Source organism: Leptonychotes weddellii, chromosome 11 (assembly GCF_054177405.1).
Source record: "Leptonychotes weddellii isolate Sample4059 chromosome 11, ASM5417740v2, whole genome shotgun sequence".
NCBI lineage: Eukaryota > Metazoa > Chordata > Mammalia > Carnivora > Phocidae > Leptonychotes > Leptonychotes weddellii.
The window spans coordinates 94,630,748-94,658,327 of NC_138379.1; the positions used below are offsets into that span (position 1 = coordinate 94,630,748).

Genomic DNA, 27,580 nt, shown 5'->3' on the forward strand with positions numbered 1-27,580 from the left:
ATTCCTGTCGCCTGTCTGCTCTCCATCGGCTCGTGGACCCCCATCTCCATGTTCTCTAGCACAGGGAGGGTGCCCTCCCCACCGCTAGGCCTACAGTAGGACCTTCCACGTGCGCTTTTTGACTAGAACACGTCTTCCTTCCCTCCTACTTCACACTCGGTTCCCTTCCCCACGCAACTCTCCGTGATGATTTTAACAGTCTTGAGCATGTATGTAACATACTCTTAGCACTTATCACACAATATTGTAATGATTTATTTCTCCTCTGTCCCTGAAGGGCACACCAAATGAACGGATGGTTTTGGAGCATAAAAGAGTAACTTCTGATGCTCTGAAGAATTTATGTTGCTAGACTTGAAAATGACTCAAAGCTTAAAAAAAAAAATAAAAAGAAAATGACTCAAAGCCTGGGCTCTGGGTGAAGGGGAGGCTGCAGATCTTCCGAACTCCAGGAGGACCTGTGACAGTTCCACAAGAGCCTCATTCAGGCTCACTTTCGTCAAAGGCATGCACCTGTTTCTGCAGATCAAGCATGGGACATGACACCAACGAGTAAGGCATTACTAAAATAACTGATAAGTTGGTTTCTATTTTTACGATTTTTTTTTTACCAATTTTTATTTTACTCTTTTTTATAAAGTTCCCACTTTTTTGAGATTATTTTTTGAAGTTAAAAGCTCACTGTCAGGTGCTACTTTGGATTTTGCCACTTTGCTTGTTTGAAGCTGCCGAATTTTTACGCGTTGCTGTCTTTGACTACTGAATTTCTGCCAGCCCAAGTGCAGAACCAACTCTCCAGACTCACAAAGGAAGTGAGTTTGGAGACAAGCCTAAGGAGATGCCCGAGGACCACGAAGGACTAGAGAGACACACTTCTCATCAAATCTGTATCTGAGCCACGACTAAGAGCCATCTAGGGACCCATCTAAAGTGAGCCTGAAAGGGTCAAGGAGAAAATGCCATTTTACTCCACTGGTGGTGGTGGGAGGCTGTGAGCGTTATTAACCAAGTAGGGAAGAACCTGGCATGAAAACAAATACAACGTGAGAAGGACAATGACATGTCTACACAGGTTGTAGAAACCGTATCAAGGTATGAGTATTCAGCTCGGTTTCAAAACTTCTAGTTACAGCAAAAAGAACACGATTGATAAGACCCCCTAAGTAATTTCTGAACAGCTTCACTGAGGTATAATAACTTATCCACATATTATCCCCAAATGGATACATTCTTAACATAGCTCAGTATCAGACAAAATTGCTTTAAGTAATTAAAGTTGACTTGGTAACCCCTCCCCCAAGTCATTAATTCTTAATGTTAATATTTTCATCTGTTGTTAATGTAATTTATTTCACTGGATTCAGCAAGGAAGATGGAAAAATTCCGTTGATATTTGAAACTGTCAAAAACAAGGGAAGGAAACTGTATGCACTGATGCCTTGTTTTCCCCTCCTTGACTCAAGACTGGAGCACAGCTGAATGTAAGAACACACACCCGCACTTCCCACACAAGTACTCACACATGAGCACCACACACCGCACAGATACAACTCTAAGACGGCAGGTGCCAAGTGGAGATCTGGGGGAGTGTCTTATTCCCCGCTCTACCTCATCGGATCCCACAGGAAAGGGAGGGCGGAGTCAGAGGGAGCTGAAGACCTCCTCCGGGCGCCGCCCGGCTCCCAGCGAGGAGCAGGGAAATCACGGCTTTTCACTGTCAGGAATCATCACAATTCCTTGTATCCTTAGCCGACAACTGAAATGTGAGGGTGAAGAGACTTACATAAAATTAAGAATTTTAGAAGAAGAATACTGAAAATTTGCTTCAGAGCTGTATAGACCTTTTACTAGTGACTTTAGAGAAAAATAATTATAATCTCCATAACTATGAAACGACGTTACATAATCTGAATTTTTTAACCAAAAAATACATACCATAGAAACTTTTTCTCCATTATACTGCATTTAAAAACAAAGCCTGTAAATATCTATATAAACCTATACAGAGTAAGTTTCCTCTAGTGCGATAAAGTAGTTTTAGCAAAACACACTTTGGATGAATATGGACATTATTTTGTAATTGGGTAAATCTGGCATAGCTGTTTCAAAAACAAGCTTTGGGACATAATTGGATCGTCTCGAAAAACGGATTTCAGTTGAAAGAGTTCATGTTGAAAGTTATGTCTATCTCTAAGGAGTTTTTTTACTCTGAACAAATACCTAAAATTAGAATACTAAGCTAAAAATACAAGTTTGTTAAGCTTCTCTTTTTCCCAAAGGTAGTTAGAATAAATAGTTTGACAGACTTTCAAAAACGGAGAAACAAGTTATAGGAAATTTGGCCAAAATGTAATCATGCTTCTGTATTTCAAAGGTCAAAAAGTTCTTTTAGAGTATTTGACTTTTTCTAAATGAAGCAAGTATTTTTAGCTCATATTCTTCCGTAATAATACAAAAATGTGGCAGCTTTTCCCACTGAGCTTGTAAATCTTAGCTAATCTGGGACACATTTGGAGTCACAGCTTTCTGCACTGTAAGTAAAATGGATGGTCCCAGCGTAGTCTGCAGGGAACTTTCCAGGATGGTTTACAAGGGCAAACACAAGTTTGCCTGCTTTATACACTGGACTTTTATGGATCGGGATCTAGCTGTGAGCCACTGGTCCTTTTTATCTTTCTCTCCTCCTACTTAAATAGCAGTATCATTTCCCACTGGGTAAAAAAGACACTTTGAGATAATATATATATGATAGTTAAAGTATTTTGGCCCCATATGAAATCAGTACTCTGGTTCACATCGTTTAGAAAAATAAGGAGAAAGGCAGTAGAAGTCAGTAGTCTGGAAACATTTAGACTATTTCTGGGTTACTGAATTCTTAGGGTATCCAAGAGAAATCAAAGCATTTGTCTCCAGAAAGTCAAAATTTGGAACAACTCGAATGTCTATCAATAAGTGAAAAGATAATCACAAGATAGCTCTACAACGGAATACTAGTTAATAAAAAGGAAAAATGAAAGAACATGAATGAATCTCAAAATAATCGTGACAGGTGAGAAATTATGACTCCATTTATAGAAAGTTCTACAAAACACAACATCAATTTTAATTCCTTCCTTGAGGCAATTTTGTCTTTAGTGAGCACTAAGCTACGGCGACACATGGCCTGCGACTGAAGGTTTGTTTGTTTTTCTCTGGGTCATCGATTTGCTTAAGGAAGGTTAGTTTAGTGAACTAGAAATCCAAATTTAGAAATGGAGAGTAACTCTAAAAATATACATCTTATAATAAATAGTTTGTCTTAGTGATAGCAGTGTATGTCCACAATTTTAAAAACAGAGGAGGAAAAAGCCCTTTCTTGTAGCTGTTCAAGACCGGCCTTGCCGTACCCTGCTTCCCAGCTCAGCTTCTAGCAGCCACAAATGTTTCATTATGTCTGCAGGGATTTTAAAACATTTAGGCAATGTTTAAAATGCTTTTTGTTTTGTAATGTGTGTGCCATTTTACCAAATTATCTTCAACTTCAGAACAACATTTTTTACTTAAAAAATGTGTACACACGGATCTAGGGACTGTTTGGCACTGGACTCTGAAAGATGATCTCCAAAACAGACTTGCAGTTTGGTGTTTCCTGCACTATCCTGGCATTCAACACTCTTTCTGACAGATCTCTAGAATCAGGTCTTCTATAATTTGTATTAATTATAATGTCAATTAAAGTAATAAACTTTATTTTAACATTCTTCAAGTTATAGAGACCTTAATGAATAAAACAAATGAGATAACCTATCAGAGTATGCGGGTGCGAGGCTTATAGAGTTTCCAACATGCTTATTAAAAATAAAATATGAAATTTTTTATTCACAAGAAAACACCTAAATGAATTTACGGTTTATTCAACATTAGGATTTCAAAAAGAGGAGCGACAATCTCGGGAAAAGTTAACTGGACTCTGAAACAGCTTTTCTAGTGTCTGCTAACAGGAAAGACAATTTGGAGGAACAAAAAGCCAAATTCTTTACTGTTATTAAATTCAGGGGAAACAAGGTTGATGGCCATTGTTCTCACGTGGCCCTGAACAGTGGTATTATATCGCTCCATTTGGCCAAAACTATGGACACCCAACCCTCTTCATCACTGCAGGCTAACCCTCCACACGAACACGATGGGCTTCATCACTCGCTGACCCAGTGACTGACCCTGATGTGTATTTATTACTACCCATTAGGAATGACAACTAATACTCATTAATTGCAAAATATTTGCAGCTATACTTTCTATGAAGACTGAAGCAACTATGTGCTCAGAAATTAACTTAAGCTATCTAGACACAGCACGGTCTTGTTTCTATGCTCTGAGTTGTTCCAAGAATCCTGAGAAGGCCAATGAAGATGGGTTTTGACCCAGGCCTTATAAAGGAACTGGAGAATCCTGGTGGGCAAGAGGGAAGGGGGCATGCTCGTGAGCAGAATCAGGGCAAGAGGACAGGAGAGTGCTCGCAGCCAGAGGGAGGGAGGGAGGAAGAGGAAGCTACTGATGACAGCTGGGGTGGGGGCGGGAGGCTATGGAATCCCACTTCATCTCACCCATATTGGGGAACCACATTCTCAGGCACAAGAGAAGGTAAAAACATTCCTTCACACTCAGGGGACACTATCTTTCTCAAAGTGTTTTGTTTCACAAGACCTTGAAACAGAAACTGTGATGCATTCCTAACTTTCTCTAAAGGTCTCCCAATTTACAAAGAGGTAATTGATATATTAGAAAGAGATACAACTAGAAAATTGAGCATTAAAGGCTAAGCCTCCGGGAGCAAAGATGAAGTTGATAGTTTCAAAAAGTTTCTTCTAAGAACAGAAATAGCTTTTGAGGCATAAAAGCAGTGATCAAAATGAAATTAAAAATTTTAAGTTCTCTGAAGACAAGTTTTTCCAAAATTCTGCAAACAAACCCTAACAAATTAAGCTGATAATTTTCACCTTTAACTAAGATATACTAATGCCTTTAAAGTGGTCTTAATTTTTCAGAATTCTGCATTAACCTCTCCCATACTGACGTCAGTTTATGTGACCAGAACACAGATCTGTGTAGTTAATCCTATTCGGAAAAAATTAAAAGACAAGCTTTTGAAATGACTACTTTTGTAAACATTTTGAAGTCTGGTACCTTCCCACATCCCAGAGCATCTGAAGTATATAATTACATATCTAATTATAGAGTAATGACACTGATTTCATGTTGCTTGTTAACTCATGTGCACTAATTCCTATTAGAAAAGTAAAATAAAACTTTGAACAGTGTTTGGCACCCAAATACTGGATCCACCCCCTGTTCTCCATTATTCCTTTGTACATTCTGTTCCTTGAGACTGGAAAGCTCTTCCCGGCTTCCCTGGTTATCCCTGCAACCCTCTTTAAGCCATCTTCACTTCGGAGAAGACCCCTCTTTGGAAAGCGTTCCTGGTATCTACCTTAAGGCCATCCAGAAAACAGGGAAGAACACAAATGCTTGGATGACACAAACACCCCACATTCTATGTTTCTGGGCCACTCCAAGTTTAACCCCACACCAAACGTGGTCACATTCACTGACATCCTCACAACTGCCAGGTAAACACATTGACAAGTAAAAACTTATACAACAAATCGAGGTTTCATTCTCCAACACATCCAAAGTTGATTTTGAAAAACCTCTTTCAGGGGGCGCCTGGGTGGCTCAGTTGGTTAAGCGACTGCCTTCGGCTCAGGTCCTGATCCTGGAGTCCCGGGATCGAGTCCCACATCGGGCTCCCTGCTCGGCAGGGAGTCTGCATCCCCCTCTGACCCTCCTCCCTCTCATGCTCTCTGTCTCTCATTCTCTCTGTCTCAAATAAATAAATAAAATCTTTAAAAAAAAAAAAAAAGAAAAGAAAAACCTCTTTCAGGGGCGCCTGGGGGGCTCAGTCAGTTAAGTGTCTGCCTTTGGCTCAGGTCATGATCCCGGGGTACTGGGATTGAGTCCCGCATCGGGCTCCCTGCTCAGCGGGGAGTCTGCTGCTCCCCCTGCTCATGCTCTCTCTCTGTATCTCTGTGTCTCGAATGAATGAATAAAAAAATCTTTAAAAAAACATAAACAAAAACCTCTCTCAGATTTCTTGTTCTGGCTTAAATAAATCTAAGGAATCAACTCTGCAATTTTAATACCATACAAATTTAATAAAATTTTTATTACTTATAAGCCTCACCTTTTCTGAAACTTTATTACCAAAAAAAAACTTTTTTTAAGAATTCCTGATAATTTTAATAAGAGCTACTATTTACACTTGCACTCAAGTATGATATAAAGACCTTAAGGTATTTATCAGATTTACGGGTTAAGATCTCAGTAGGAAAAAAAGAAACAACTTCAAAACACTTATGGCACGGAGGACTTTTTGCTTAAACCCAAATCTCACCTGAGTTAATTTCTGCTCCTTAGTTTCCACCTCACTCATCACAAAGAAAAGCCTCCTTTCAGAAACACTTCACAGCAAAAGCAAGGGGAGTATCTTCACTTTTAAAGACCCGAGCTATGGGCTCTTGCCGGCCTAACGTGGTTACAGTGGCTCTCACCGCGAGGGTGCGCTCAGCTCTACCGAACACAACTTCCCGAGTTATGCCCTTACCTGATGTCTTGCTTGAAGAAGGCACTGAAGGGATAAGGAACAGAGTTTTTCCTCTCCCAAAGTTAACTGGTCTCTACAGGGACTATCTCTGACTTTATCAGCATGGACTCCGGTGGGCCACTGACAGTGGCCAAAATGAATGGAATTCTGCCAACTCCCGCTTCCACAGCTCCTGGGGACACACGCTCTTCAGCCCGTAGCGCATGATGTGGCACGGGGTGGCTTCTGCCCACCCGCGAAAAGTGCAATGACCCCCTAGCTCTTCAGCCCTTTAAATCTTGTGAACCCCGAGCACAGATAATCTGTTTGTTTTCAAGACTGAGATTCTTCCCTTCAATCAGATAAGTGCCTGAGTTAGGACAAATGGCCGCAATCTCTCCATCTAAATAAGATGACTTCTCAACCAGGGCTCTCTGGGGTTCATCAGAGAGACAAGCTGATAAAGTCAACAAAGAAATCCAAAACACGACCCAAGCAGACCCTTCCCTCTTCTGATAATTGTGGTATTCTTCCTTTGGAATGCCCTGGGAAGAATTTTTCTCCTACCTAAGAGTGCTATCATGACTCTCTTAAGATGTCTTAAAGTAGTCTACCCAAGGAAGCAAGCTGTACCATTTTGTTACTGTTCAAGGGATTAGTTCCTATAAATCATTATAAATACTATTTTAAGCTGCGCAAATGAAAATCAGGCACACCTCAAGGCTGACAGGATGTACAACTGTGACATAATACACTTCAATATGGAATAAAACAAGACTTCCATGGAATCAAACTGAGTGCTAGAAGCTCTCTGGAAGGAGCAGGGAGGAAGCAGGCAGGGTAGACCTTCTGGGAACGGCAATGTTAACGTAAGTATTTGGGAGAAAGGTGGCTCAATGTCACACCCTGGGCTAACGTTCAGTGAGGACAGGCCCCTGGAGCACAAGTTGCTTGCTTTCCTAATTTAATATCTTTTTTTTTTTTTTAATGCTAAAATATCAGATAAGAGCCTACCTGACATTTTGGAGAATTTGCTGTGCTGGGATTGATATTCCGCATTGCCTAAGAGTAAAAAATAAGATGGATAAAAATTACTTTAAGCCACATGGTTTGGCTGTGTAGGCTGACTTACAAATTTCACCCAGACATATCACCATAGCACAGAACTCCCGAGCCAGCCCAAGGAGCAGCAGACCGAGGGAGTCACCGCACGACAGACTGAAACCTCAGGAGTACGGAACAGCATTGAGGACAGGACAGCAGGCTTTAGGTGTCAGGACTCAAACAAAATCGGATATTGGTCAGGGAGGTTCTTTGCTTCTGAGTATTAGAAGAAGCAGGAAAAATGTCATTCGATGTTCAGTGATAAGAGCAACTAACAAGGGAAGAAATTCACAGGAAGCCAAAGACTTCAGCCTTGCTGAATTTAGACTGACTGCCAAAAAACAAAACCAAAAAAAATCCCAATAAACAGACTATTAGTATGAGAACAGAGCAGGTCTTCACTTCAACATGAGAAAAGACAACACAGTAGGTGGTAAAGAACAAACAAAGAAGCTGCCTTTGAAGGAAGTTAAGCTGTGTTGTCTAGGACCCATCACCGCAGTCAGAGTGAGAAGGGGACTTAGAGAAACCCTCCAGAAACAGTAACATCGCTCACCAAACAAAACATCACAAAACAAAACAAACGAAGATCCCAGGCTGACCTATATGGCACGTAACAAAATGATGGGGATATTAACAATTAAATAATTATTCTTCGTAAGATTTCTTGGTTTTGATAGTTTTCAACGCCTATGTGAAACTGAGACTTGTATGTACTTAGGCCATCTAGTGATGAGGAACAGGGAACAGCAAGCACCGAAAACAGGCTCTTAAGCTGCTTTATTTCTTCTAACAGCTACATAATTATACTTGATGGCACACTACCTTGTTCTGATGGTAAAGTTTTACTTAATGAAAATTACCTTCCTTTAAAGTCATTGTTAGAAAGTCAAGGTACAATAAACTGTGTTAACATGCTTCCTTTCTCCACCTTCTTAATGGCAGATAAAGAAACCCATCTTTCAAGACCACTCCCTGACATCGAACACCAGACCAAGCGCTCCCTCGCATCCGGGCTCGCTGTGGGTGCCCGGCACGGCAGGATTACACTGATGGACGGCTGACAGCACAGACAGGTTAGAGGTGAGTCTGCCTGGGACCTCCAGGGCTGAGTCCCCTTCCCCAGGGCCCAGTTTCTCAACTCCCACATCAGAGTCCAGGGACGGCACCGTGTCCGTGCATGTCCAGCGACACTCCTGGGATGCAGCCTGCATCGCTAACCTGCCTGATTCAGGGTCCTGCATCCTGGTAACAGAATCGTGGAGTGTCACGATGTTTTATTCTCTACACTTGGGAGGCGGCTACAATTTAGTGGGAAAATAGTAGATACATGTGTTTCGTGTTTGTGGACAGAAAGAATGTCAGTGAACAATGAAAATGAGAAGCTGACCACTCTGGACACCCCGAGGAGAGGACTCGGGACACGGAGAAGGAGGTTCTGTCTTCACGCACCTTCACCTTCTGCCCAGTTTCAAAATCGCACTGTTTCTATTGTCAAAACAATTTATATGAAAATTAAAACATCTATACTGCTCTGGTAAGACTGCATCCCCAGTCCCTGTCTCAGACCTCGTCTCCGGAAGCCCCCGATTCTGACCCGGGGGCTGCCTCCTCTCCCGGCAGGGGAGCCCCACAGCACGTCCTGAGAGAAGACCCGTGGAAATGTCAGTCCTACCCGGCCCCACCTGAAGGGACATTCAGAGCAGGTAATTTTAAGGCACTATGGGATCATCTAAACTTGGGGTCACTTGTATTCTGTTTTCAATAAAACATCTTAGATTCAGTGATACTGACAGCTATCTGCTCGTTTGAGGATGTGACCCCCCAGACAGGTTTCTGGGCCGTCCCAGGGCTCCCCCACGTCAAGCCTCGGCGTCCAGTCACCCACAGCTCTGCGCCGGCTCCGCGGGCCCAGGCTGAGCCTGTCTGCGACGTGGTGGCCGGTCAGGGGACCCAGCCGGAGACAGTGTGTCTGGGGGTGCCAGAGGTAGGTTAGCGCCCCTCCGGAGCGCTGGAGAGCAGCGCTGGGGCCGCACGTAGGAAGCACACCGCGAAGAGCACAGGCTGGCCTCTGACCTGGGGTCTCACCTGGCGGAGCAGCTCCTGCTGTTTCAGGCGCAGCCGCTCCTTCTCCATCTGCAGCTGCTGCAGCCGCATCTGCTGCTGCTGGCTGGAGCCGCCGCTGCCCAGGACGCCCCCCGGAGGGCTCTGCGGGGCCAGTGGCGGGGGCTGCTTCACCGGGGCGCTCTGGCTGACTCTCTGGTTCATGGCTGCAAGGAGACAAAGCATCTCTCCTAAGAAACCGGTAGCAAAGGAAAAAGGGTCTTTCAAAAGCAACTAGGGATGTTCAACACAGAAGACTGGAAACAGCCTGAAACCCATCCCCAGGACGATGGTGGTGCTAACGTGTGGTTACTGCTGATGCCCCGTGTGCCTCCACGATGCAAGAGACGAGACGGAGCTCCGTCTGCTGCGGTCCTGGACGGCCGAAGACGTATTCCATTAAAAGCCAAGTGTGGGTCAGAAAGTATAAAAAAAAGGAAGGGGCAAATACATATCCCACGCACATCCAGAAAACAGCAAGTGACGGACGGCCCAGAAGCAACTAACATCTGCGGCTCTGGAGCTGGGACACTCTGTGACGCGAGGACGGACTTGCAGAGATATTTTTTGGTAACTTCTGACATCTGAACGATGTGAACACATTGTTTATTACAAAATATATACACAGATTTAATTAAAGATACACCTCCCAAAGCAAATGACACAAAGCATTCTGAGCAGTAAAGCCCATTAAAACGATCAATCCTTAATATGCTCTAAGACACACACAGAACCTCTACTGAAGCAAGGAGATGGCAATGATGAGACGCACGCTCCTGGTCACAGGGCCTATGAGCATTGGTCTCATCGGACCCCGCGGTCGCCTCACGTGGCCCAGGCGGCCAGGACTGTCGCTGTGGTGGGACCTGTAACACCACGTGACCATCAGCAGCGGACGGATTCTCCGACCGGTGAGTTTCTGTCACTGACACGACGCTGATCAAACCGCGGACCGTGGCGGCCTCCCTGAGCAGACGGAAGTGCTATTACGGGAAAATGGTAATGACTTCCTGGGGTCCCGGGCACATGCCCACCCCCTTGTGAGGGTTTCTCACGTGTTCCCGCTGTGCCACGAAGACCACCGGGGAAAGGCCAAGCACACAGGAGCAGACCGCCAGCCTTTCCCAGAGCCCACGATGCACGTTGAGAACCACTTCCCTCACGATACCGCCACAGGGGCGGGCAGAGGATCCTGGCCACGGGCGCGTTCTCGGGGCCGAGCACAGCGCCGGGCACAAAGCTGATGCTGAACACACGGAGTGTTCACGGAGGCAGGAACTGAACTATCTGAGATTCGACAATCTATAAATGCTATCACCAAAGTCCCCGAAGACTGGCCACCTCTGCCGAGACGCCAGCACCACACGGACAGAGAACCGAGGGTCTTACAAGACCACACGTGCTCCTTCGTTCAGTCCAGCCTCCGGAGCCCCTCACGGACGTGGCGGAGGGCGCTCGCATCGCGTCCTACTTTCTGCTCCTACTGTCTTTGCCCTCCAGGCTTTATTTCTTTTCTAACGTCTTAACTTGAAGTTATTTAGTTTAAATCTTTCCTTGAAGCATTTAAAATCAATTGAATTTACCTTTAAGTAATGCTTTTCCTGTGTCCTACATTTAAAAGTGTAATTCATGATTGTTCTCTTCCAAGTATCTGTAGTTTCTGCTATGATTTCCATTTAACTCATGAGCTACTTAGTAGATTGTTATGCTTCCAAACATGTTTTAAAGTTTCAAAATAATTTCCATAAACATATAGAGAAGTAGGAAAAACTTAGACGATAAACCCTCACACGCTTGTCATGCAGCTTTCCAATCAGTATACAGAGACGATTCTGTTTCACCTCTATCCCCACCCACCGTCTCCTGGATTATTGTCAAGCAAACGTTATTTCACCCATAAATAACCTCAGTATGTATCATTCGCGGTTTTTACTTAGGTTCTCTGATCTTATCAGTATTTTCTCTCTTCTGCTGAAAAGTGTGGTTCTAATAACATTACTATGTATTACCCCTCTACACATATGCAGTTATTTCAAGTAACATGAGTGCTGAACTTACGCTCAACAAAACGATGATGAGAAAGTCTCTGATTTCTTTATCATTGTTGGTCCTTAAGATATCTCACTGGGGCATGCCGTCAAATTGCTGTGGTTAAGTCACTGGAGATAATCCCTTTCCACGCGACTCGGCCCCCAACTCACTATATTGAGGTTCACCGGTGACGCTGTGCTTGCCAACTTTAGAGACTCGCTTTACTTTCCACCCACCAGTGCCCCTCACATGGTGCTCTGTGCGTTTTAAAAATCCAAGCAAAGATATGCAGACTTCTTAGGTCTATGGTAGCATGCATCTCTGACTGCTTTACTCAATCCCCCTTTTTCTTACTTAGTAACATATCCCTGGCATCACTCCAAAGCAGAGTATAGAGGTTTTCTCTCATTTTCTTTTGAAAATAGCCAATTAGGATTCCATTCAAACAATTTCCTATTAGGTTTTCACTATTTCAGAATAAGCTCAGACACACATTATTTTGTCTTTCTGCTTTTGTATCTTGGGGCAGAGTCCTAGTGGGGAGAGACTGCCAAGTTAAGGGTCAAAAACAAGTGATCTTGCCAAACCTCCCCTTTCTTCCTCTCACCCCACAGTTGTACTCCATTGCAACCCTACCAGGAACGTATAAGGGAGTCTGTTTTTCCTCTCAAATCCTTGCCAAACTTTTGGATTTTTGCCAATCTGAAAGATGAGAAATGGTCTGTGTGACTTCACTTTGCTATTTTTTATCACCAAAGTTGGATCAATTTCCCTATTTTAAGGGCCATGTGTATTTTTTACATCAATTGTGTTCCTATCTTTTCCAATGGGGTTATTAGTCTTCACATTCTCTAGACCATCTTTATAGACTAGGGGTAGACAAGTGTGGTCATATATAAGCCAGAAATAATTTCCCTGTTTACATCTGTCTCTTTAGTTTGCCTTTTTTTTTTTTTACATGTAAGTTTATTTATTTTTTTTTTAAGATTTTTTTTTTTTTTTGATTTATTTGAGAGAGAGAGAATGAGACACAGAGACCACGAGAGGGAGGAGGGTCAGAGGGAGAAGCAGACTCCCTGCTGAGCAGGGAGCCCGACGCGGGACTCGATCCCGGGACTCCAGGATCATGACCTGAGCTGAAGGCAGTCGCTTAACCAACTGAGCCACCCAGGCGCCCCTGTAAGTTTATTTTTTAAGCAGTTAAATTTGTCAATCTTTTTGAAATGTGAGCTGTTTCTCCATGCCTGGATGGCAAAGGAATTCATCAACCTTTTAATTCAAAAACTATATGCTTCCTTTTTATATACTTATTTGGCAATTCAATCCAATCCATTTGGAATTTGTCTTGGAACGTGGTGTGAACGAATCAAATTTTATTTTCTTGTGCTAATCTATTAGTCCCAACACCACTCATGTGAAGTATATCCTTTCCCCAGAAACACCTTTATCACAGACTAAACTGCTATATGTTGTTGTTCTGGATTTTCTATTCTGTTCATTAATCTTATACTAGGTACTACAGTTTTAATCACAACATTAATGATATGTGTTAGTACCCAAGAAGGCAAACCACAGTTTTTTGAAGCTTTATTGGGATCTCATTTAGCTGCACTGTGGTTAAAAGAGCAAGGTCTGTGCCTCGATTCCTGAAATCTGTGACCTGACACATGGTCAAACCCTTGCTTTGTGGCACCGGGGCCTGTTTCTCTCTTATCTCCCTTGTTCCTAACACTCTGAGTTCCTGATATCCTCAGGAGCGGAGGTCCCTAAATCTGGCAGGCCCCTAGCCCTGCCCACCCTTGCTCACTGTGCAGTACGTGGGTTTTATTTTCTGACCCATGGAGGTTGTTTGTTAGAAGTTATGACCCCAGTTATGTCTTTCTGGTTATCTGCTTTTAGTATTTTGTCTGGCAGAGCAGAGAAGGGACGCCAAAACAGGACTTGCTGCCCTACATTGTTCGAAAACCTTATTAGTCTCTTAGAAGGCCCCATGAAAATCATATTTATTTATGATCCGCCTTTACAAAGAATAAATGGCTTAAACTTTCATAGTCATGGTTTGTAGTTTAGTATTTTGTAGGGGAATGGACAGGGAAGGAGCCAAAACTTCTAAGAGCTACGATTTGCCAGGCACCGACCAACCACCGCATTTGATACAGTTGCTTCCATCTATCTGCCACCAACACGAGATGCACAGCTCACGGGCATCATCGTGGTCTCTACAGGCAAACCAACCACAACCAGAGTCGGACACGATCCAGGAACTCGTCCAATACTCGGCTTCTTCAGCTGTCTTGGGGGGTAGTCCTACGTGCAGACACTGTGGGGATTATATGAAAGTCCCCGTTCTAGCCTAGACAATAGGAGATGCACCAAACATGTTACTTTGCTCCCTTCGCCAGGGCAATTCCTTCTCGATTTTAAGACTCTGACTCCCACAGATAATGATTCTGTCCTCCGCCTTCTCCCACTTTACCAGGCCACGTGCGTTTCTAAGCATGCTACGATTCACAGAGATGTGCATATTTATCTTTCCAATAAAATCTAAATGGAAAAAAATGGGTAGTGGAGATGAAGCCTCAAGTCAGCCCCAAGGCATCCTCCTCCTTCGCTGAAACATGTTCCTGGCATTCCAGTACAACCCTCGATACGCGTCCCCACGGGGATGTCTTATCCATCGTGCTAGGTCAGTTTCGATAATATGAGTTCAATACGAACTGGGGGACTGATCTGAGACTCCATCACATGCAGTGAACACCTTATAAATTGCAACCTAGAACAAACAGCTATTGGGGAAAATATGTTTTCAGTTCCTAGCAATTACATAAATTAATTTTAAAAAGAAAGTGCTAGGAAATAGCCCATTAGTAAGTTGAGGAATATTGGAATATGAAACTTGATTAACTGCAAAATAGATTCTAGAGCTCTACAGTGTTACATATTTCATCTATTAAGAAACATCTGAAAAGCTTTTGAGCTTTCCACATTGGATTTTTGTTCAGTAACAGAACATATAAAGGTTAATGTAAACATGTATTCTTTGTGAAAACTGACTGGACAACAACATAACTGCATGAAAACAAAGAGGTAAACATCCTCTGCTTCCCGTCCGTTTCCCAGAATTAAGTACCGTTAAGTAGTAATCATTACTGACAATGCCCACTGCTAACGGCACCATGAATTGGTTGGTTCAGTCTTTTTCAGATCTAAGCTTATTTAACTATTCAAAACCACAGAAAGGGAGAAACAGGATAGCAAGAAATGAAGGAAGAACTAACTCTGCACAATTAAACAGAAGTCTGCACAAAATTTGCAACAGAAATAGTCTAATGACGCTGAGTACTTTTGGCTGATTTTCCTCCTTCGGATACCAGCGGTGCTGTGAGCTTTCCTTACAAAGAGCGTATGTAAATGACCGATTCAAACAACCTTGTTTACCTACTGAAGCTGGGATTGACTCCTCTCCTGGAGCATCCTGTTCTTTACCTTCTGAACATCTCGAGCGTTTCCACAAAGCGCAGAGCGGTGCGCCCACACGGGGCGCAGCAAAGACCTCACAGGCAGGCGAGAAACAAAACAGGCTTTGTTTCCCGGGAAAAGGGGGCAGGGCAACTAGAAAAGGAGAGACCAGCAGTACCCAGTTCTTCCCTCCATGATCAACTTCTCCAGTTTTAATAACATTTCTAGAAGGTAAAGAGAAAAAAAATCCTTAAAATACGACAGAATTTTTTTTTTTTAAACCTATTACTTTTAAATTCAGAGTCTGTGCTGCTTGGACTATGAAATAGTAACTTTCAGGTTCTACTTATTAACAAATCAGTCCTGTCAGCTTTATGGTGGTAGCAAGCTATTGACTCAACAATGATTGAGAAGAGCCCACCATCTCCACAAAACAGGAGGTCATCGCCACAGATGGGTCTCTTTCCAGACGACCTTCTCAACATCTGCGTTTTCAAGCTTCAGAAAGTTTTTAGTTTCATAATATAACCTCAACCTTGGAGTATTACAAAGTATTACAGATCTGGTAATCAACCATGAACCTGGGGATAGTAGATTCAAATCTAGTAACCTCATTAAGCATGAATTTAAAATTAAAATCAGTGTCTGAACTTTTAAAACCTTAACTTGAACCAAGTCCCCCACAACCCAAGAAGGCACGTCTTTACTCAACACTGCATGCTTACATATTAGCGTGGCTGTGTTAGTCTGTTCTTCAACTTTCAGAAACAAATTTAGGTTTTGCACACACCTTCAGGGATGCTCAAGACTATAAAATAGTAAACTTGTTAAAAGAAATGAATGCTTTTCTAAAAACACAAACTAGTAGGCCATCTGTCAATCTGAAAACTAAAAGCAAAACACGAAACACCCGCTGGTAGCTTTGTTCACCACATGACCTACGGGACCGAAGCTACATCTACAAAAAATTGCTAATTGGCATAATAATTTATGCATTTAAATATAAACTGGTTTTTCCAGTGAAAATTACTGTTTGGTTCACACTGAGAATCTGCCTCTTATAAAAGGTGCAAAAGACCAGGGTCCTAATCTAATGACTCAATCTATCTTTTTCTTTCTTTCTTTTTTAAAAGATTTTATTTTCAAGTGGGGCTTGAACTCATCACCGGAGACCAAGTCGCATGACCCACCTTCTTGAGCCAGCCACGTGCCCCCTGAATCTTTTTATCATCCATATGCAAAGGATGTTTCCCAACAGTCCACTGAGCTCTCTGGACCTAACTGACAGTGCTCTGCCAGGAATGATTTTTTTTTTTTAAATAAGCTTTCCGGGGGCGCCTGGCGGGCTCAGTGGGTGCAGCGTGCCACTCTTGGGTCTCGCGGGTGTGGGTTTGGACCCCACACTGGGTGTAAACATTACTTAAAAATAAAACCTTTAAAAAAATAGCAAGTTTTACTGATATATTTCATCCTTTTAACACTTTTTGTAGATTCACAGAATTGTGTAGCCATCACCGATTTCAGAACATTTTCATCCCCCAGAGAAGCCCTGTACTCTCTGTAGTGCGCCCCCTCCCCCAGCTCCCGGAGGCCACTGATCTGTTTTCTGACCTATGCATTTGCCCATCCCGGACAGAACACACACACGGAATAAAACAACGTGTGGCCTTCTGCGACTGGCTTGTGTCACTTAGCGTGTGCTCAAGATTCAACTATGTTTAGTGTGTATCATGCCCTTCCTTTTTATTGCTAGGTATCATGCCACGATATGGGTACAGCGTGGTTTGCTAGTCCAGTCATCCGTTGATGGACAAGGACTATCGTGAGTAGGGCTATGAAATCTCACGTACAGGTTTTTGTGTGGACTCCCGGTTTCAGCCTCCCTTACATGCATGCCCACCGATGGACCTGCCAGGTCCTAAGCTGACTGCGAGTTTAACTTTCTGAGGATCTGCCAAACTGCTTTCCAAAGTGGTTGCATCGTTTTTGGATCCCATCAAGCAGTGTATGAGGGTTCCAATTTCTCTACATTCTGGTCAGCACTTATGGTCTGCCCTTGATTTTAGCCATCTGACTGGGCACCACGTGGGCTGCGCCGTGGTTGTGCTCTGCATTAGGTGGTAGCAACTGGCCTCCTTAAGCCCCTGCTCTGGCTAGGTCTTGTCCCAGGCATAGAAACGCCCCCTTCCCACCTTCTGCACTTCCCTCCTTTCCCAAGCACCAGCCCAACCCATACACCCCCAAAATTGGGCTAAAGTTTTTAAATCCTTAAACTGTTAAAAAAAAAAAAATACAACAAATTTCATTACTTAGGTCCATTCAACTTCTTCTTTCAAACATCTATCAAAAGACTGGCATGAAAATTTATTATGATGGCATTTTTCAAACAATACAATTGTGGCTAGAGCTTACAAAAACCCAACAGCACATTTTCTCCTTATCACGTCATTAAGCAGTTTGGGGCAGGACACAGGCATTGCTAAATGAGGTGAGAAGAAAAGGGAGAAAGTGTTCTAACTAGCTTTCAGTTCTTTCTGTCCCCAGCGCACAACCATGTTTTTCCCCTCTACTACAGAAATAAAGTCTGAAGTCTAGTTTGGTGAGAAAGTTCAGATGAGACTCCTGGTTAGAAGAGAAGGGGAATTACATTTTAAAATATACCTGCTATCATGAAGTCATTAATGAATAAATCGTTCCATTAATAGCTTTATTTCCAACTACATGTACCTTATTACTATCAATGCTCTTTTTCTAGGGGAATTTATAGTTTAGAAGAGATGCATATCTTAGTCTTTGCTGGTAAGCACAACCTCGGACCTTCTAGTCTAGAGCTTGACAGGGCTCTTCTCATGCCTCAATGTCCCTCTTTCGGAATAGCCCCCCAGACCGGCCACACTCCACGCCACATTACTCCCTTCCAGAGCACCTTGCTTGTCATCCATCCCTCAGTGTACCTAACGCGTCTTGTCCTGACTTGTGCATGTAGTTGCCTGCAGCCCCCTCCCTGATGGCTTCTGTTATGCTTAGTACATAACTGGCACTCAAGCGCAGGTCGAAAGATCAAATACTGAAATAGCTCCTATCCCTGCTTAGTAGGATGCTGTGAGTAATGCACAGGACACTCTCCAAGTTGAAGCAAGTCCAGAATGAGCTATAAAATGACCTCAGCAACCAGAGGAGCAGAACAAAGTGAGGCTAAAACCAAACAAAGAAGAGGCACCACTCTCCTTCTAAGTCATTCTGATTTATTTCCCCAGAAATCCATTTGACTTTTCCCTTGGCAAGTCTACAATCCGTTTCTTGCCTCAGAATCTCGGGTGGGCATGGAACGGGGCGTCAACAATGGCCTTCTTCACCAGCACATCTTATAGAAGACTTGCTATGAACGGAGAGTTGATAAAACATAACTCGAAGCAGTTTTCCTTTAAAAGCTAATTAAGGTTTTTTTGTTATTGTTTTTTGTTTTGTTTTGGAGTTTGATGTTAGGGTCTTTAGTACCATAAATAAACCATTAGTTTATTGTTCCGTGACTTTGGTGATCTTAAATTTTAAATATGAATAACTCACATAAAAAAAAATTCCTTCACTTTGTAATTACTCGCACTGTGGAGCCATCACCAAATATGAACGACAAATGGACTAACAGGTCTGCCCCCCTTGGGGAGCAGTGCAAATTGCTTACCCTGTCTGACAGTTTTGGCACCATCCTCCTGAATGAACATTAAAAACAAAACAAGACAAAAGCCACACGAGCACAAAGAAAACTGCAAACCTCCAGTACTGAACTAATTTTGATATTCCATAATCTTATGCATTCAGAGTCATTTCCGGAAGTGCTCGTTTAACGTCATGACCCACACAGCCAGGAGGTGGGCCCCACATCAGCTCTTAGCAGGCTTTTGCTTTCCATCAGGGCAGCTTTCTGGGAAATCTAAAATTTTAGAAAAAAGCATATCAAAAATGCACCGTCTTTCAGGCAATAAAGCCAAATCCTGCTCATAGAAGCCTTTTTAGACTCCTACATGCTTCCTAGAGACGAAGTGAGGACAAAACTCAGCAAGTCCGCACAGCATGGCTCCCCATCAGATCTGTTTGCCGGCAGTACTCACCATGTGATAAGGCTTATCTTTAGATTAAAGGTTGAAAGATTTCTGTCTCTTCTTCAAAAGTAATTCCCAGCTGTGACCAGAGGACCAAAAGCTAACCCTGAATGATGCAACCAACAGCGCTCAAGCCTCTCTGAAACCTCAGTGCATTCAAACCCGGAAGCTAGGGTCCAAAGCAGTCACTGATGAGTCCGTAATCCAGCATACTGCATTAAATTAACTAAGGACTAGGAATCATTCTCGAAAAATCATCCAGTGTAATTTAATCACACAAGTCAAGAGAAGTCAGGTAGTCTTGTGAATGAGTTGGTTAGACTGTGATATCAGAAAAAACTCAGGTCTCTTGATTCCCAATTGAGCAGGTAAAATGTTCTTTATCACATTGCATTTGAATTCAGTATATTATATAGTACCTACTACATAGAAAACAGGATGCCAGGTAACTTCTGTAGATTTGAAAGAAGGGTTTTTGGAAGGCATATAAATGCCAGGCGAGAGCCACGGTTTTTCTCAATGGATAATGGAAACAGAAAACATGGTATTGTGTATTAAAGAGGCGCGAGTGAAGTGAAGGGCATCCAGAGAAGGGGAGTGAACTGGTTCGGGGATCCCAGAACGCCTAGTGCACGAAAACCTGTGATCTTTCCAGGAGAACGCTTCTGGGATTGAACCGTATTCACAAATCTAAAGGGAAGTCAATTTCTAGATAATAAAGGAACACATCCCTTCTGGCCATTGGAACTTTCCTTAAATAGAATGAACTGCTAAGCTCGTAGTGTAGGGAAAGGCCAAAACTGAGGCTGGAAGACAATCTCTTAAGAACCTGAGAGAGACGAGGCACAGTAATACATGTAGATGGCTTCACAGTCTGCGCTACTCAGAGACGTCCTAATTCTCTTCCGTCACTGGAAACTCATCCCCTTTGGGTAATTTCCTCAAGGTGAGTCATGATATAATATGGTCACTGCATTAACCATGGTCATCTTCCCTCTGAAACCTCCATTTATCAGTGCTGAATGAATTAGGGGTATATTTCTAAAAGATTAACTGCATGAAATCTAAATTTCCAAAGAATTCTAGGTCTGAAAACAAAGAGTTCAGATTCTAGCTCTGTCACTTGACTATATGACCTTGAACAGATCACACTTCCCCTGCATCTCAGATCAACTCCTATTTGGAGCGCTACTCCCCACCGCCCCCAGCCTTTCTGCTGTTTTAACACCCCCTCCGTTGGTGGTGGTGGTGGTGTGGGGAGTCCACAGTGGCCCAGTGGCTCTGTGGTTTTCCGGGGTAAGGGCCACGGATGTTCAACGCCCCCCCAGTGTCACAGTACTTCTCACCACCCAGCTCCATTTGGAAAATGTTGGTTAGAGGAATTACAAATTCTTTCCAGGGCCAAATTTTGTTAGATTTATCTGTTAAAAACTATTAGCAACAGCTCTTCTTACCTAAAACACAATGAACTATCGTTTCCTCTCTAACCTAAGTAGTTAGTAATACAGTCCACAACCAAATACTTACAATTTAGGATCACCAGGAAAGATTTAAAACAGGGTAAGAAAACAAATACCTATTTTTTGAATGTATGATTATCAAGAGACTTGCTTCAATAAAATTCAAATGATTACATGCTGACACTCCATCCACCCCAGACTCTGCAAGTGGAGACACATGTCCTTCAGTGTATTTCTCTGTCTCTACCAGAGAAGGCTTAGGCATTTAGTTGGTCATTCGGTACATTTTCATCAAGAGTAAAATATCACTTCACTTAAATCAGCTATCAAGAATATCTAGTGTTAGAAGGAAAAGGTTAACGAATCTCTAAAAAATTAACATCTGTAAAGACCTCAAAGAATTGATTCAAAACATTTAACTTTAAGAAAGATGAACAACTTCTGGCTTTGGGACTTAATAAATTATGTATTTTTTATTCTTTTAATCTTATTATTATTTTAGGAAATTTTCTCTCTCTCCGTCACATGTGCACATCAAGTGTCACACGCACAACACATCAAGTTCTGGGAAACTTTGGGCTTTAATTACCTGGGACATCTCCATGCACAGAGCTTCTATGCACACAATGGCTGGCAATTAAAGGACATTGTGTTTTTGCCATGCTAGACTGCTGATTACATGCTTTAAGACTCAAAGATGTATTTTCTAGCCCAGTCTCTGGTCCCAATATTTCGTTACACCAAACATGATTTTACTCCAGTGGCAGCCCAGCACTGTTCTCCAGAAACACAGACTGCTAGGCAGTATTTAGTACATCCTTCCCCAGGAACAGTGAGGGCAGTAACAGTACATAAACGAGGAGCTCACTCATGATTAACGTTCTGGAGATCTTTCACTCTAAAGAAAAGAGATTATTTTTTCGGGTGTTTGCATTAGGGCTTTTACCAGAAATCATTCATAGGACCGTTACATAAAACAGTATTTCTACCACATAGAAGGGAACATTTAAAACTTGAGACTCTTTGTTTACGATACAAAATCTCCAGGGGAAAAAAGGGTGTTTATGTGAATTTAATGGCCTACGAAACACACTCAAGCACCAATTTTCGTTAATCCAGGATCAAAACATCCCTAAAAGGATTCCTTAAAAACAAAAGCCCTCCTTTTCTCAAAGCCAATAAATACCAGGGAATCCTTACTGCCACTGGATGTCACTTCATGATTTCTTATAAATTACTAACAAACTCTCTAAAATAATATAAGTGTCAAAAATATATAGTTTTTTAAATGTTTTTTTTATTTTTTTTATTTTTTATTTTTTTAAATTTATTTGTGAGAGAGAGAATGAGAGACAGACAGCATGAGAGGGGGGAGGGTCAGAGGGAGAAGCAGACTCCCTGCTCAGCAGGGAGCCCGATACGGGACTCGATCCCGGGACTCCAGGATCATGACCTGAGCCGAAGGCAGTCGCTTAACCAACTGAGCCACCCAGGCGCCCAGTTTTTTAAATGTTAAGCAAGAAAATCAGATAAAAGAAAGCCAATCCACAACAAATTACTCCTTAATTTCCTGAAATTATATGGATAATTTACCAGTTTTTATGCAGGATGTGAAGGACGGATCAATCATTCTAAATGTAATTCATCTAAAGCATCTGATACAGAAATGGGAGAGGCTGCTGTCTGAAGGAGGGGAATGAAAACGTCAAGCTTACACAGAGCTCTATCTTCCATTTCAAAATGTCAGAAGACGTCGGTCAACGTGACCTAAGCTAAACATGGGTAAATACTTTAATACAGATTTGGGAAATACAGCAGAGCAAAGCTCGCCACCATGAAAATAACCTACTGTTTGTTTGTGTCTGCACGGCTCCGACGGTCAGAAAGAGGACAGTTTATAGTTTTTTGGCAGAGATAAAACACAATCCACTATGGAACCTGAGATTTCAAGGAGGCTCCTTCAAATTCAGCAGCTAGCAGCTTGTCTCTATTTGCTGTCACTCCAGATCAGAGAAGCCCACACTCTCTCCTTTCCTGCCCCCACCCAGTCACACTTGAGCTCTCGGACTGAAAAGGTCTGGAACAGATTAAAAGTCGGGCCACAAAATAAAAAGCTCTGGCATGTTATCAAGCCTGTCTGGAATACACATACACGGTGGGCCCAAAAAGGGAAACTCAAGGCAGTAAGAGAATTTTATGAAACTTTTTTTGGCATACCTAATTGTATATTTGCGTGTACATATGTGCTAAAGGGAGGGTGGGAGAATTTCTTTTCTTTTGGTGCTTTTTCTCATTTAAAACAAAAGACCAAGCTGTGTGTGTAATTAATGGATCTACTGAGGATCACAGCCAAGTTGTTTTATTTCACTATTTTAACGGAAAGTACTTACACAAAAAAACAAAACAACTTTGTTCCAGTTCCTGATTTCTGCAGTTCGCTAAGAGTTAATCAACATCTTTCATAACCTTATGTTGGGGGGAAAAAAAACCCCACAGACCATTTTAAAAAATTTCCAAAATGTGGACAAGCTGATCCATTTCCTTAAAGATGATTCAAGGAAACATGGTGGTTGTCATTCCAGTCCATACAAATGGCAGCATTTATTAAATTCTCTACCTTACTTGGTTTTCTATTTCAACCACAAGGACTTATTCAAGTATTAAATAAAATCCAAAGCTGTAAATTATTAACATGCCACATTAGTTTTTTAACACCCAAACAGATCTGGAAGCTCAAACGGCTAGCATTTAAGCCAAACCGGACATCTGTCAAAATGATGGTCTCTGCCCTGACCCCACCTCTGACTCCACTTGAATAGGGGGTTCCATCCGTCCACAGCTGCTCGGGCAGCGAGGGGCAAACCCACACGCTGGGGTTTGATAAAGCTAACACAAGACACGGAGCAGAACTGTTCACAGTGCTTCTGACGGGGACGTTATTTGACCCAACCACGGCCGGGCAGAGTTCTCCTTTCTCTTTTCTCCCCCAGGACTGTGTTTGGAAGGCCTTCACAGAGTTAATTCCTCTTTCCCGTAAGGGCCCTGCAGTTGTTGCGAGGTCAACCCCTCTAAAGCTTCAAAGGCTCGCCGTCCCCTCCGTCTGACCTACTCAGTGATGTGCACACTGTTTTCATTTAGCTGCATCCAGTCCAAGACGAAAACTTCAAAACCACAATACTTTGCTCCTTTCAGATTCATTTTTCCATGGCTTTGGAAGAGTACCTCGGAAACTCAGAAGAGTGGAAAATACGGATAAAAAGGCACTACTGAGCTTGTACACGATCATCAGAATGTGTACATCTGTGGAGAGTATTCTTTCGTGCAAATGGGGATTTAGTCATGCGATTTGGAGGGGAAAATGGCTTTGCTTTTTGTTTCCTAAATAAAAAACTAAGGATCTTTCTAAAGAAAAAAAAAAAGCAAGCCAGAGTGAGAAGAGAAGTGAGAAACGTGTTCCCTGGTCGATCTCGAGGGCGACGGCCCCCCTCCCAACAGAGGACAGCAAAGACGACTCCGCCCAGCACAGGACGGTGCTCACTGCTCCCTGAAATCAAGCCGAAGCACACAGGGGGTCACGGACAAAAGCCGGCACCCCAGTCGTCCCCCCAGCCTGACAGCCTGGTGATTAGTGTGGCCAGAAAGACCATTTTAAGCAAGATCACCATGTCTCCCAAAAATGTGAAAGGAACAGCGACTCTGGTCAGTAAGCCACTGTACAACATTCCCCCAATCCCACCCCAAGGAGTCCAAGCTACAAAGCTCATTTACATCTGCATTTCTAAGTGTCGAGGGAAAGGTATAAAAATAGTCCTGGAAAAGCTGGGCGGACAGTCATTTCTTTAATACTGTAAAGCAATGCAATTTTATTTCAGTGTGTCTTCCCAAAGTCTCTCTCTCTCTCACACACACACACACGTTATCAAAATATCTAAAAAGGTTTTGAGATGAACCTTTACCAAAACGAGGGTCAAGCCTTGGGTCTAGCCAAGAGGTGGTCTTGTTCTTATGGTTTATATAGTATATCTCTCCATCCTGAGTCACGGCTTGCTCCCATCCATCAGGAAGAGGACCTATAAATACAGAAAAAACAATCACAGTTGGTTTGATTTGGTGCAGCTAAAAAAAGTGGGAAGGGTGCTAATTTATAAAGAAAATAGGTCTTGACAAAACAATTTATTTATTTATTTTAAAAGATTTTATTTATTTATTTGAGAGAGAGAATGAGAGACAGAGAGCACGAGAGGGAAGAGGGTCAGAGGGAGAAGCAGATCCCCCGCCGAGCAGGGAGCCCGACGCGGGACTCGATCCCGGGACTCCAGGATCATGACCTGAGCCGAAGGCAGTCGCTTAACCAACTGAGCCACCCAGGCGCCCCGACAAAACAATTTATTAAAACAGAATTAAGCATGTGTTCAGAGAAGAAAAGTAAACCTATATACCTGATTCTTCTCCACTTCGTAAAAGAAACTACTAATTAAAATCTATACCCCCAGAGACACAGATAGGAAAAAAAAAGAGTCAAGAAAAATCCTTTTGGAAGTCGTGACCCAAATAACCATTGTCACTATTAATTTGCCACATTCAGTGCCATGGCTCAGGGATGGCCCTCCATCCAGATTTGGGGACAGTGCCTTCCTATGGATGCCAAGGCTCTTCAACGAGGAGGACACGCAAACGTCTTCAGAATACGTCAAGTGCCGTACACATTCTGTTTCATGTAAAAGCACGCTTTGGCTAAGTCAGCCAAGCTGCATTTATCGCCAGGGTTTATGGGATTGGCTCTCACCAAGAAAACTGCCATACAGAAAACTCTATTCCAGAAAAAGTTTATTTTCAGGCAGCCCAGAAGCTGCTGGGGGCGGGGCAGGGGGTGCTGAGCACGGAGTCCGACATGGGCTTGAAGAGGGCAGGGGAGGCTGGAGCTGTCGAAGGCCCACTTCTCAGAAGAACCAGGACAGACAGCTTTGAAGCCGCAGAGGGAGGGAGGACGGAAGAACGTGGTAATTCTCAGCAGACATTCGAGCGAATGCCCGGGACTTTGCCATCTGTGGTCCACGCGAACTGAGCGCCTCCTGGGTTCCGGACACTGCCCGGAGGAGATGACGTGCATCAACTCACGTGACCCTCACAACCGCCGACGCCCTACGCGGTGGTCGTCCCTCCCTTCTCACGCGGACACGGACGCGCGGGGGCTCCGTGGCCCACACCGCACAGCCTGGGTCAGAGGGCGCTCAGACCCGCAGCCGGGCCCTGAGCCGCCGCTGCTCCTCACGAGGCTTCTTCTTGGCCACCGCCCAGCCCTAGAGCAGGTCCTACGGAGGCTGCGCCGGGCTCCTTATCCCTAAACTGGCAGTCCAAGCCGGACTTCGGAGTGATGCTGAGTAACTCTGCTTAAACAAAACACTCACAAAGGCCCGTGGGACCCAAAGCCCTCATTCCAGGCCAGTTTCCTTTGTTTCAGAAACGGACCAATTCGCTACTATCCCGCTGTCCAAGGTCTGCCGTGTTAGGAGACGCAGACACAGGAAACTGCAGCGCTCTGCACTCCTCGAGAGGCCCCGGGGAAGCCCCTCCTGCCGTCCTACTTGCTGCGTTCTGTCCACAATGAAAGCCAACCGCGTCCAGAGTTGGAACTTGCCAGAGCGACCCCATATCTACTAACAGGTGAGTGGGAAGCAAGTTCGTTTAACACACAGAGATGGGACCACTTTTCTCAGCAGCATTCACTGTCACTTGGGCTGTCAGGAAAATGGACCCTCCATAACCGGATACAAATGCTCGGGTACGACGTTAATGGGGAAGCCGGCTCAATGGCCAATTGACACTCTAAGTACCTGAGGCCTCCTGACAACGGACAAGTCAGCAGCAGTCGTGGGATGGCTCTGAACACCTCCATCAACAACACCAGCACATCCCTTTACAGCCTCCAAACCTGCCTCTTTTAGCGGTACTGCTGTCCACCTTGCCCGCCTGAGTCAGAACCCAGAGCAGGGTCCGGGACGCAAAGCAACCGGCCCGTCCTGCAGACGACACGCACCTCCTCTCTGACTCCTCGGCTCCAGGGCACCACTGCGGACGCCGCCACCAGGGTCACAGCTCCCTGTTCTGAGCCACCCGAGTGTCCTTCCCTGGTGCCTGACTCCTCATCCCAGCGTCCTCTACCAAACAGCCACCAGGGTTTTCTTCTTAAAATACCATCTCATCGACTCTTCCACGTAAATTGTTACTTGTAAAAGCAGTTCCTTTCCTCTCCACATCAAAAGGAAAATGCCGGCTGGACTCATTTCTTAACAGGTGTTCTTCACACATCCAATCCCGTCCCCCACAACTTCTCACAAAACCAAGCCACCTCTTTGTATTTGTTGCTCCTCTTACACAGACATCCCTTGACCCCGACCCTTATAAACTCGTATTCATCCTGCAAGAGGCTCAGAGGTCAGCTGTTCCAGTCAGCCTTCCGGGTTTTGTCTTCTACGCCGTGGAACATTTACCGATCGAGCCGCAATGCTCTGCACACACGTGGGTCCTCCTGGCAACGAGCAGCGCACTCGTGTTTGCACGCATGGGTGGGCCGTGTCTGAGGAGCTGCTCAACAAATATTTAAAGAAACAATGAAGGCCCTGCCTTGTAACAGTTTGAACTGTCTATAGATAAGCTTAAAATCATGTAGTACATACATTATTTTCAATTAATATATTTATAAA

At 43.6% G+C, this 27,580-nt stretch overlaps 1 protein-coding gene and 3 long non-coding RNA genes across 15 annotated transcripts in view; 2 read left to right on the top strand and 2 right to left on the bottom strand.

The window, feature by feature from the left end:
• Window positions 1-27,580, top strand: part of LOC145716353 (uncharacterized) — a 438,007-nt gene that overhangs the window by 134,775 nt on the left and 275,652 nt on the right. The window lies entirely within an intron of this gene.
• The window catches only part of YAP1 (Yes1 associated transcriptional regulator), a 104,979-nt gene that overhangs the window by 12,339 nt on the left and 65,060 nt on the right, over window positions 1-27,580 (bottom strand). Inside the window, exons 4-6 of one of the 12 annotated variants that reach the window (XM_081799611.1) lie at window positions 24,833-24,946; window positions 9,812-9,993; window positions 7,634-7,681 (exon numbers count right to left, since the gene is read on the bottom strand). In XM_081799611.1, coding sequence (XP_081655737.1) covers window positions 7,634-7,681; window positions 9,812-9,993; window positions 24,833-24,946 — 344 coding nt within the window. Of the gene's footprint in view, window positions 1-7,633; window positions 7,682-9,799; window positions 9,994-24,826; window positions 24,947-27,580 lie in introns of all 12 variants that reach the window. The other 11 variants (XM_081799609.1, XM_081799610.1, XM_081799608.1 and 8 more) reach the window with 11 other exon arrangements.
• LOC145716356 (uncharacterized) lies at window positions 3,747-7,627 on the bottom strand. The gene is made up of 2 exons (XR_014138988.1): window positions 5,912-7,627; window positions 3,747-5,687 (listed from the first exon to the last, which is right to left on the bottom strand). It is a non-coding gene; the product is annotated as an uncharacterized LOC145716356 (long non-coding RNA).
• On the top strand, window positions 8,429-9,994 carry LOC145716358 (uncharacterized). The gene is made up of 2 exons (XR_014138990.1): window positions 8,429-8,806; window positions 9,077-9,994. It is a non-coding gene; the product is annotated as an uncharacterized LOC145716358 (long non-coding RNA).